Genomic DNA, 12,555 nt, shown 5'->3' with positions numbered 1-12,555 from the left:
TGACACGGGCTGGTACTAAGTAGGGCGCAGACAACAACAAATCGAGGGTGTGGATTAAAACGGAGCTCTGCTCTAATTGGAGGCGGCCAGGGCTGCCTCACCACTTATACCTACCTACCATAGAGGAAGTTAACAGAATAACATCAGAAATTCGCACAGCCTTCGAACATCGAGAATATTGCAGCGCAATATTTCTAGACGTTTCTCAAGCATTCGACCGCGTCTGGCTCAATGGCCTCATGCACAAAATTAAAACACTCTTGCCGGCATACACACACAAATTACTTGAGTCGTATCTCTACAACAGAGTCTTCGCAGTGAGGTGCAACGCAACAACATCCGGCACCTATTCAATCGAAGCCGGAGTTCCACAAGGAAGCGCACTTGGGCCTACCCTATTTGTCCTATACACAGCGGATATCCCCACAAGCGACCAGCTAGCACTATCCACTTTCGCTGACGACACTGCGATCCTCAGCCGTTCCAGATGTCCAGTCCGGGCAACAACCCAGCTCGCCAACCACCTCAAGGTAGTCGAGAAGTGGCTATCTGATTGGCGTATTAAAATAAATGAACAAAAGTGTAAGCACATAACTTTCACTCTCAACAGACAAACATGCCCTCCGCTCCACCTGAACAGCACGCAGATCCCCGAAGTCAACGTGGTAACGTACCTGGGCGTCCACCTGGACAGACGCCTAACATGGCGTAGACACATTGAATGCAAGAAAATTCATCTAAAACTAAAAGCCAGCAGCCTCCACTGGCTCATAAACTACCGATCGCCCCGGTGTCTGGACTACAAGGTCCTGCTCTACAATTCCACACTGAAGCCAATATGGACGTATGGCTCCCAGCTCTGGGGGAACGCGTGCAGTACCAATCTAGACATCATACAGCGCGCCCAATCAAAAATCCTGAGAACTATCACTGGGGCACCATGGTATATTCGCAACGAACACATCCACAGGGATCTCGGCATTCCTGCAGTTAAGACCGAAATAGAAAAACAAAAAGCATCCTACAAGGAAAACCTCTCCACCCATCCAAATTCTTTAGCAAGGGACTTGATACGAGTTTCCAGAAGAAGCCGCCTACTACGTAACGACCATCCAACCCAGCCATAATTAGTCAGGGCCATTTACTCTGTACCAGTCTCATGACTGCTAGTTGGTAGTATTGTAAGATTTGATACACTTATTGTTAGTCTCATAAATGAGAAGATTCAATAACTAAAAGCAAAGCCTATTAAAAAAAAAAAAGGCTTGCGGTATTTTCGCTAGGTGTCTTTGCAAGCGCGTTGTTCTAATTTTATTCGTCGCATCGGTTCTTTTTGGAAAGATCTTTTCACGCGCTAACACGTGTTTGATTTATTGTTGTTTGTTCTTGTCGTTCGTGAGTTATAACGTTGCATGGAGCAAAATAAGGAGAAAATAGGCATATTATACAGTACTACTACGATAAAGGCAAAAATGCATCTCACGCTGCCAAAAAAATTGTTGCAGTTTATGGACGATACAGCTTCCATTTCCACCGAACGACGATGGTTTCAACGTTTTCGTTCTGGTGCAGAGGTGGTCGAAGATGCGCCACGCTCCAGAAGGCCTATCGTCGAAAGTTGCGATAAAATCGCTGAATTGATCAAAAGAGACCGGCCTAATAGCAGCCGTAGCATTGGCCAAGAGCTGGGCATGAGTCATCAAACTGTTGTACACCATTTGAAAAAGCTTGGATTAAAAAAGAAGCTCGATGTATGGGTGCCACACGACTTGACGCAAAAAAACATTTTTGACCGTGTGGATGCATGCGAATCGCTTCTGAATCGCAACAAAATCCCGTTTTTGAAACCCGTTTTTGAAGCGGATCATGACTAGAGATGAAAAGTGGGTCACTTACGAAAACGTGAAGCACAAACGGTGGCCAAGCCTGGATTGACGGCCAGAAAGGTTCTTCTGTGTGTTTAGTGCGATTGGCAGGGAATCACTATGAGCTGCTCCCCTATGGCCAAACGCTCAATTCGACCCTGTACTGCCAACAACTGGACCGTTTAAGTGCAGCACTCATGCAGAAGAGGCCATCTTTGATCAAAAGAGGTCGAATTGTCTTCCATCAGGACAACGCCAGGCCACACACATCTTTGGTGACGCGCCAGAAGCTCTGGGAGCTCGGATTGGAGGTTATTTTGTATCCATCGTATAGTCCGGATCTCGCACCAAGTGATTACCACCTATTTCTGTCCATGGCGAACGAGCTTGGTAGTCGGAAGTTGGACACAAGAGAGTCCTGTGAGAATTGGCTCTCCAAGTTTTTTGCTAATAGGGAAGCGAGCTTCTTATAAATCATCGGCGCATATTTGACTTAAATCACATTATTATAACCAATTTTATGAACAATTGAAAATTCAATAAAAATACCACAAGACTTTTTTGAAAACTTTTTATAATATTTGGGCTGTAGTTTGAATTTTTTTTATTTATTTATTTAATTATAAATTATAAATTATTAATAATCTTTTTTTTTTATACAATTGGAGGCTAATTTTATTTAAGTGTGCAACCAAAGAGTAGAACTATATAGAGCGGACATCTTATACAAATAAATGTGTCATATGGCGGGTTCCAGCGCACATTGGGCTGAAATGCCCTTATTTTGGCCACAACCGTAATTTTAAAGCTAGAAAGTTTAAACTTGGAGAATTTGCTGCATATATGTATTATTTGTGAATTTCGTTTTTTTTTTTTTACACTGCCACCTTTCCTTCCCTGCCGCCCACATAATAGATCTGCAGTATATTCATATAAAATTCATATTAATGTTGTTCTCTTTTTTTCTTCATTTGCTTTATCCACAATTTTTAAAACATTTTTTTATTTAATATTATTGCATATTATAACATAGCTTTATAAACGAAAACCTAAAAATAAGTACATAAACTGGTATTAATATAAACGTTCTTCTTCTAAATAAAAATCTAAATATGGTATACTTGTAAGGTCGTCTTTAACATTATATACTTGGGCTGCATCTTCTGGTTTTGGAGAAGCTAAAAGTGCAATAACTTCACTTGGCAATGAGTGTGATTTTGAACTCATTTTTTGAGCGATGCTTGATAAGTAAGGATCAGATGAATCCAAAGCTCGGTGAAATACGTCAGTTAAATTGTTCACTCGGCTATTTTTCCTCGATTATTATCCAGCCAAACTTCCAGTAAGTCACCTCGACGAATTGCAACCTTGCTCGCATCTGTTGAAATATCAAACCCCCCGCAAATTCCCGCAAATTATTTAAATGCTATCTGAACATACACATAATAACACATACTACAACATAAGCTGTTATTTGAATCCTGTTGTATCTTGCTAGATATGCTCCACGAAACACAAATATTTTAAGGTTAGAATCAACAAAACTAATGTTAACGTATTTCATTAAAAACGACAAAACAAAAGCACATATAATTAAACACTTATACAGATATTTTCTGCATACCATGTGAAACATTTTCCATTTTAAGGTATTTTAATTGGTCAAACTGTTTAAAAATACGAGAACGTCAAAGTTAAGAAACTTGTATAATCAGCAAGCTTGCACGCACTACGTGGCAAAAACAGTTGACTTTCAAGGGCTGTTGGAAGACAATGGCTGGACAATAAAATACCAATTAAATATTTTTGATGTCTAGGGACATTTCTTAGCTTAAAATAATTGTAACAATTTTGATATATTAACACGAATTTTTTAGGTTTTGGCCCAATGTGCAGCGGTAGAACCAGCATTTTCCCCGTGGAACCCGCATGGTTCGATTCTACTTCGAATCTGGGCACCCCGAGGCCTGCTTGCTGGTTGGTCTAGTGGCTAAGGCATCGGACTGCCAAACTAAAGTGCATGGGTTCAAATCCTGTTTAGACTTAAGATGTTTCGTATTTTTTTTGTTTGTTTTTTTTTCCAATTTCCAACGAATTGTGGATATATGTAGGTGTTTTTAAAAATTACATGTTGTATGAATTTGTTTTCGTTTTATGTGTTTAATTATTGTGTTAGATTAATGTTTTAAATTAGATACAGTCCAATAAACTGATAATAAAATATAATTATAAAGATTTTAAATGTTTTGAATTTATAAGCCCATAGCGAAGGAACATTTTTGTTTAATAAAAGTTCTTAAGACTGAAAACTTTTTTAAATCATGTAATAAATAAAAGAATATAAAAAATATGAATTATTAATAACAAAAAAACACATTACTACAAAAAACACCGTTATTGCCAGGGATCGATCCACTCATTAATATTGCCGACCAACGCTTTAACCGGCACGACCACAGGACCGAAAATAGTAGTAGATAATCAAACCAAAAAAGCGGTTTTATTCGTTTAATAAATCCAATAAAATGTTGTCATGAAAACGCTTTAAACCGAAATTAAAGAATACAATGAACAATAGATTCAATGAATATTTAAAATTAGTTCCATATAATATTTAATTCTCAGAATTGTTTTTTCATCACAGAAATGTTGAAAATTTTGGGAGTTTCAACTTTGGCGTCGAATTCCAAAGACATGGGCAATGGTCCACGATTGGGACTATTTTTTAGTAGTGCCGTGATGTATTGAGAGTAGGTCCTACCGAAAATAATAAAGGTAAGTCCAATTATATAGGCCACGTAATTCAAAATGTCGGCAAACATCGGTTTTTTGTATTCTTAGGTATACCGCGGAACCTGTAGGTGATGGAAAATAATTTTGTATGGGACTTTTACTCAGGAGCACCCAAATATCATGGAAAACTTGAAATGGTTCGTGGAAATTTTTGGCTGTGTACCTGTGTTATTAATGATGAATACACAAAATATACTCCGAAAAGGATGGGATGATGAAATAAGCGGGATTGGCTTTTACTGGTACAGGGTGGCAATAAATAACCCGGACAAATTTTGTGATTTCCATGAATTTGATATTTGTTTCGGGATGTCTAACAATCGTTGCACAGTGGTTCCGTCAGAGGCTAAAAATAAAAAAAACCGATTTGAAAATATTTCAATTAAATTTACACAGTTTGTCTCTAAAATGTCCAATCTACCAATTTGCAAACCGGTTTTCGCTGGAAACCCAACGGTACATTCTAAAATAGAATCAAAAGCATGAACACGTGTTCATTTCAACAGCGCATCGGAGCTGTGGTGAAATATTTCGAAGCAAAAGCGCACTTTAAATCTGACTGGTAACTGTTCAAGTTGATAAATATATATTATTTAAAATGGATTTTGAAGCTCAAGGTATTTATTTTACTTTATGAAATTAATTTATACTAACTTGATATAAAATTAATAAAATCTAACTTGATATGTGAAACTTATTTGTTTGTACCTGTTTTGTGTGTCTCAAATTTGTTTACCTAAAGTTTTAGTTGTGATCCCACACGATTCCAAATAAGGATTTTTTATATATTTATCAGAGTTTTAAGATTTTAAATCGTTAAAAGTTAGGTGCGGAATGTTGCGGATGTATTTGTAATCGTTAATATGCTAACACGACTTCTTATTTTTTTAAGGTCAAATTTTGCCAATAATCCGGGTTGTTATAAAAAATCGGGAAAAAATGTTAAAAATAAAAACCTCATCTGAGTACCTCGGGGCACGTATCCTTTAGTGAATGCAATAAATTTGTTTGATATCGGATGTTTTTGTGGACAGTTACGATAGGATGTACACCGAAAACAAACTTTTTTTGTGGGGACTTAGGAGATTCGCTATTACTCGTAAGCATGTAAATATTTTTTTAAACAAAAATTAAAAAAAAAAATTGTTAAATGTTGTGTTATTATATGGTATTTAATTCAATACGCTAATTTTAGCCGTTTCGTCACAACATTTTTTTTGAAAAGTAGGCAGTTTTGCACCGAATTAACTTTACCCCCCGTTAAGCTGTGTACGTTTGTTGCTGGACAAATTAAATACACAATATATAAGTGAATATTTTTATACCCTTGCAGGGCATTATAATTTCAGTCAGAAGTTTGCAACGCAGTGAAGGAGACGATTCCGACCCTATAAAGTATATATATTCTTGATCAGTATCAACAGCCGAGTCGATCTAGCCATGTCCGTCTGTCCGTCCGTCTGTCCGTCCGTCTGTCCGTCCGTCTGTCCGTTTCTACGCAAACTAGTCCCTCAGTTTTAAAGCTATCTGAATGAAACTTTGCATATAGTCTTCTATATACTCTCACTGCTATATACGACGACTATATCATATAGCTGTCATACAAATGTTCGATAAATTTTTAGAAAAAAAATTATAACTTGGCTGTTTTTCGATATTATTCCATCATTTTTAAAATATAGCCATTTTATATTATTCCAGAATTTTGGTAAAAATTAAATGAAAATTGGACCACTATATCTTATAGCTGCCATAGGAACGATCGGGAAATTAATCAAAAAAATTATAACTTCGTTGTTTTTCAACGTATTTTAATCTACTTTGAGACATGAGCTTCTGGTATTATTTCAGAATTTTGGTATAAATTTTATGAAAATCGGACGACTGTATCTTATAGCTGCCATAGGAACGATAGGGAAAGTAATAGAAGAAATTATAACTTCGTTGTATTTCAACGTATTTTCATCTACTTTGAGACATGAGCTTTTAGTATTATTTCAGAATTTTGGTAACAATATTATGAAAATCGGACAACTATATCATATAGCTGCCATAGAATCGATCCGTAGATGTAGAGAAAATGTAAAGCTGGGAATGTATAACTGTAACTGTCAACCGGTAAACATAATAAGTATAGGTAAATTGTTATGATACTCTGTTTAGTGTCTGTTTTCGGCATTATAATTTATAATATAAATATGAAAACCAATCTGCAAGGGTATACAAACTTCGGCGTTCCGAAGTTAGCTTCCTTTCTTGTTTTTTTTTACTTTTGGGCACCAACGCACAGTAGCGCCTTTTCTCATTTAGCGTTGCAAAAATCATATCTTTTGAACCAAATAAGGTAATCGAATAATTTAAACGGCATTAGACAGGTAATTGCTGTAAAATGTATATATGTACTGCATAATGTACCACGCCCACAAATACGCATTTTTAAAGGGTATCAAAGTGAAAAAATAATTTTTTTTCAATGAAAACAATTTTTAAAAAATATTTTTTATTTAATTTTATATGTTTATTTTTATGTATTTGCTCAAATAAAAATAATTTGAAAACTGAAAAAAAAAAATTTTTTTAATTCAAAGTGTAACCGCCACGCGCTACAGTTAGTATATTTCTTGGAATGTATGAAATTGTGTTGGTATTTTGGTATATGGGCATTTCCATGGTGTCGCACGCGACATTCGTACGCATTCAAAGCAAAAAAAAAGTATGGTACATTTTATTTTTATTTCTTTTAAAAATATTAACTTATAGCTCTTACCTAGGTCTATAATTGGTGTTAGTGTTGATTTTGAGTGTATGCTCAAATTTAAGATATTTAAAAAAAAATTAAGGGTTCGCACGCGACAAAAATAGAAGTCACTTTATGCGGCGAGCTGTTTAAACACTGATTTTAGCGAAACGGATGGGAATATTTTAATGTAACAAATTTTAAAATGTTATCCGATAATGTCATTTTCATATGCTTTTTTTTACAATCAGAAATTTAGCGTAGTTTATTTTTTATTTAATTTTAATAAGTTGTCGCACGCGATAGTTTTTATCATCATACTTTGCATGTAATTTTTTACTATTTAAGTAAATTAGAAGAGCATATATCCATTTTATTTCGACTATTTGCATTCTTCTTGTGATGTTAGTAAACAACAGTCAAAGCATAATGCCACGGTTTGGATGTAATTATCAAAAGAAAACAGGCCCATTTTTATGATGTTTTTCATCAAAATAATGAAAAATCGTGTTTGCGCGAATATGCATTCGAATATTTCGAAATTTGTTTTAGAATATGATAAAACCCTTCAAATTTAATCAATTGACCTTTTCCTAATGTTACTATGTTGGAAAAAAATCATTTTAGAGAAGTTTTAGCTTTTTGGCCTCGGTTGACATTTCTGTGGAAATGCCCATATTTCATCATGAGTAGCTCGACGCAGCCGATGAAAGTTAATTCTGGTCCAGGAACGATCCACGTAACTTGTAGACATAGTGTAGTCGGTGGCTTTCATCGGCTTCAGAAGTTATAGACTACTTTAGGCAGAAAAAGGTGAAAAAAATGGACACCTGGAAGGTAGCGATTTACCTGTGCAAGCCCAATCCAAAGTGCCGTTTTTTTGGGTTAATTAACAGTTTATGAATGTATCTATCATTTAAAGTAAAAACCATGACCATTGGTTTTATGGTTTTTGTGTAATATTACCTGAAAGTCGACCAATTTACCCATTTTTTTTTGTATGATGCAAAAAACGAAAGAAAGTTCAACTTTGAATGGTCATATCTTCTACAAAAAAAATCTTAAAATAGATTTTATTGCAGATTCTAGATCCTTGGGAAATTTTCTGTCGAATAAGTGTGGTTAAAATTGTTTTTGCGAACATGACTTTTTCGATTTTTGCAACGCTAATTGTTCGAGAGGCGCTACTGTGCAACGTTCTCATTAAGAGATCAAAATTAAAAATTTAAACTTAGGTCTTGGAAAAAAATTAATTTAATAAAAATTTTGTATGGGAGCTATAAGATATAGAGATCTGATTTTAACCAAAGTTGGTAGGAATATATAAACCTGTACCAAACATATAATCTGTATAATTGGTTAAGATATTTTGAAAAACAAAAAAGTTTTTCATACTAAATGTTGATTTTTAACAGATTGTTCCTATGACAGCTATATGATATAGACGAGCAATATGGCCAATTTTTGGATATACTTAAACCATTTTTTTAGATTTTTGGTGAAAGTTTCATAGCGATAGCACATCTAGAAGTAATTATGGCCGCAGCTCCATACAAGCCGAACCACTGCACAGTGGTTGCGTCCATAGGCCAAAAATCAAAAAATCCATCTAAAAATATTAAGTCAAAATGTAAGCAAATCAGCTCTAAATTGCCCAAATTTTGCATTGGCAAACCAGTTTTTCCTGGAATTCTAACGGTACTTTCTAAAAATAGAATAGAATGCGTTAACAATTGTTCAATTTAACAGGACAGCGACGTTAAAGTGGTTTTGCGGCACATCAAATCTGACTTTAAAATTATCTCCGATTTCCATTATTTGAAAAGGATTTTAAAGTTGAATGTATTTACTTTAATAAGTTCTTTTACTGAAATTAATTTGATTTATTTAGTATCTGTTATTATTTTTTTTAATTAATACGAATTTTCAGTATATTGTGATCGTCATTTTGTCTGTTTAAGTAGATTTTTAGATATATTGCCCCCCGATCCCCCCTTTATAAGTGTTATCAGGGTATTTGTCAATGTTTTAAGGTAATACAAATGTTAAGTCTAGCTGCATATATTTGCATATTCGCCTATAATCTTAAAAATACTAATATTTTTTTTTTAGTTTTTATACCCTTGTAGGGTATTATAATTTCAGTCAGAAGTTTGCAACGCAGTGAAGGAGACCTTTCCGACCCTATAAAGTATATATATTCTTGATCAGCATCAACAGCCGAGTCGATCTAGCCATGTCCGTCTGTCCGTCCGTCTGTCCGTCTGTCCGTCTGTCTGTCCGTCTGTCCGTTTCTACGCAAACTAGTCTCTCAGTTTTAAAGCTATCTGAATGAAACTTTGCATATAGTCTTCTATATACTCTCGCTGCTATATATGTCGGAACAGGCCGGATCGGACTACTATATCATAAAGCTGCCATACAAATGTTCGATCAATTTTTAGAAAAATAATTATAACTTTGCTGTTTTTAAATATTTTTGCATAATTTTTTAGATATAGCAATTTTATACTATTTCTGAATTTTTGTATAAATTTTATGAAAATCGGACAACTATATCATATAGCTGCCATATAAACCGATCGGTAGATGTAGAGAAAATGTAAAACTGGGAATGTAAAACTGTAACTGTCAAACTCTAAACAATAAGTATAGGTAAAATTTAATGAAATAATATCTGCAAGGGTATACAAACTTCGGCGTGCCGAAGTTAGCTTCCTTTCTTGTTACAAAATTAACGAAGGTATGGGTAGTTGAACGGAGGTCGTTTGGTGTTCGATGTATGAGTATCACAAAGTTTAAAGCGCTCTCCTGAAAAATGCCATTTGGAATATCGGTGTACACGATAATTCGAAATCTACATTACCAATGGATTTGAAATTTGGAACATATGTTCTATAAATAATTCTACAGGTACTCAGGTAAAGCTTTTTTTAATTCATATTTTTTTATTCTATTTTTTTTAAACAAATTAACTTAATTTTTTAGTTAAAAATCGGGGTTGGGGACTCAGGAGATTCGCTTTTTATCGTAGGCCTGTAAATATTTTTTAATACAAAAATTTAAAAAAAAAGTCCAAATGTTGTTTCATTATATGGTATTTAATTCATTAAGCTAACTCTAGCCGTTTCGCCAAAACATTTTTTTTTAAGTGGGCAGTTTTACACCGAATTAATCTTACCCTCCCCTACCCCACTAAAGCTGTGTACATTTGTTGCTAGACCAATAAAATACGCAATATATAAGTTAATAATTTTTAAATTATTTTTCGGCACTTATATTTCACCAATGTTCTCATTAAGAGTTAAATAATTAAAGTTAGGCCTTGGAAAACAATGATTTTATTAAAATTTTGTATGGGCGCTATAAGATATAGATATCCGATTTAAACCAAATTTGCTAAGAATATATAAACATACGCCAAACATATAATCTGTGAATTTGGTTTACATATTTTGAAAAACAAAAAAGTTTTTCATACTAAATGTTAATTTTTAACAGATTGTTCCTATGGCAGCTATATGATATAGACGTGCGATATGGCCAATTTTTTGTGGACATACTTATAACATTTTTCTTGATTTTTGGTATTAATTTCGTAACGATACATCAACTAGAAGTATTTTTGGCCGCGTCTTCATACAAGCCCAACCACTGTGCACTGTGCGTTGTGCAATTTTAAAACTGTTTCAACAAGGAAATCACCAAACGGTCTCTGACGCTATCCGGCGATTTAATGAGCTTGGCCATGAAGGTGACCGTCCCGAACGAGGCAGACCATGCACCGCTAAAACTTCCAGAATTCGCCAGATCGTGAAAAAGCGGATCACTCGGAATTGCAGTCTCGGTCAGAAAAATAGCCCGCAAAATCGGAGTGAATCGAGAAAGTATTCGGTTGATTGCAAAAAATGAACTTAATCTCAAGCCCTACAAGCTCCAAAAAGTGCACCTTCTTACGGATGACAATAAACGCGTGAAACTCTAAAGATGCCGTCAGCTAAAGTGTCGGGCCGCAGGTCAAAAATGGGAGCGTGTTCCCTTCACAGACGAGAAGATATTCACCATCGAACAGGCGCACAATCACCAAAATAACGGAAGCTGGTCGGCTGAAGCTCCAGGTACCTCTGCAATAATCGAGCGCCGTCAATGTGAGCAGTCTTTAATGGTTTGGGGAGGAATATGCGCCACCGGCAAAACACCCCTTATTTTCATCGATCAAGGGGTCAAAATCAATCAGGAAGTGTACCGCCGCACAGTAGCGCCTCTCGAACAATTAGCGTTGCAAAAATCGAAAAAGTCATGTTCGCAAAAACGATTTTAACCATACTTATTCGACAGAAAATTTCCCAAAGATTCAGAATCTGCAATAAAATCTATTTTAAGATTTTTTTTTTAGAAGATATGACCATTCAAAGTTGAACTTTCTTTCGTTTTTTGCATCATACCAAAAAAAATGGGTAAATTGGTCGACTTTCAGGTATTATTACACAAAAACCATAAAACCAAATGGTCATGGTTTTTACTTTAAATGATAGATACATTCATAACTATTTTGTTGGATATAACATAGCAAAATCCCCTAATGCCATGTTAAACAAAAATTACCATAAAAGTATTTTTGTATGAGGAATGTACGGCCACACTGGCTTGACCTCTTTCTCTTTCCTTTTTGATCTTGAACGTGGCTGGTCGTGTGTGCGTAAGAAATAAAACAATAATCAACTAAAATATCAAACATCATAAAGTGAAAATATATAATTTGTTTGTGATTGGTCTGGGAAGGGTTGGAGTAACAATTAAGCGTATTATTTCAATAGGTTATGGGCCCAGACTACCTTTATTAGACAGAATTCAAGTGAATAAAAGTTTTTCTTGGAAATCCGAATTTGAGACACACACACGTGATAATATATATACAATATGGACAAAACTAAGCGAAACATCAAACCGTTCGACGGCGACAAATATTCTGTGTGGAAATTTAGGATTCGGGCACTTCTTGCTGAACAAGACATATTAAAAGTGATTGATGACGAAATTCCTGATGAAACAGATGAAAGTTGGGTTAAGTCAGAAAGGAGTGCTAAAAGCACATTGATAGAGCATTTGGGCGACTCTTTTCTCAATTTCGCAACAAACAACAACACAGCGCGCGAAATT

At 35.1% G+C, this 12,555-nt stretch overlaps 1 protein-coding gene across 1 annotated transcript in view; it reads right to left on the bottom strand.

Annotated features, from left to right (window-relative positions):
* Positions 1-4,879: 4,879 nt before the first annotated feature.
* Positions 4,880-12,555, bottom strand: part of Dbp80 (putative ATP-dependent RNA helicase Dbp80) — a 170,741-nt gene continuing 163,065 nt past the window's right edge. The window contains exon 11 of the mRNA XM_041776432.2: positions 4,880-5,004. Within this exon, the coding sequence (XP_041632366.1) occupies positions 4,895-5,004 (110 nt within the window). The 3' untranslated portion in view covers positions 4,880-4,894. The remainder of the gene's footprint in view (positions 5,005-12,555) is intronic.

Source organism: Drosophila kikkawai, chromosome 3L, assembly GCF_030179895.1.
Source record: "Drosophila kikkawai strain 14028-0561.14 chromosome 3L, DkikHiC1v2, whole genome shotgun sequence".
Lineage (NCBI taxonomy): Eukaryota > Metazoa > Arthropoda > Insecta > Diptera > Drosophilidae > Drosophila > Drosophila kikkawai.
This window is presented reverse-complemented; position numbering and strand designations above follow the sequence as displayed.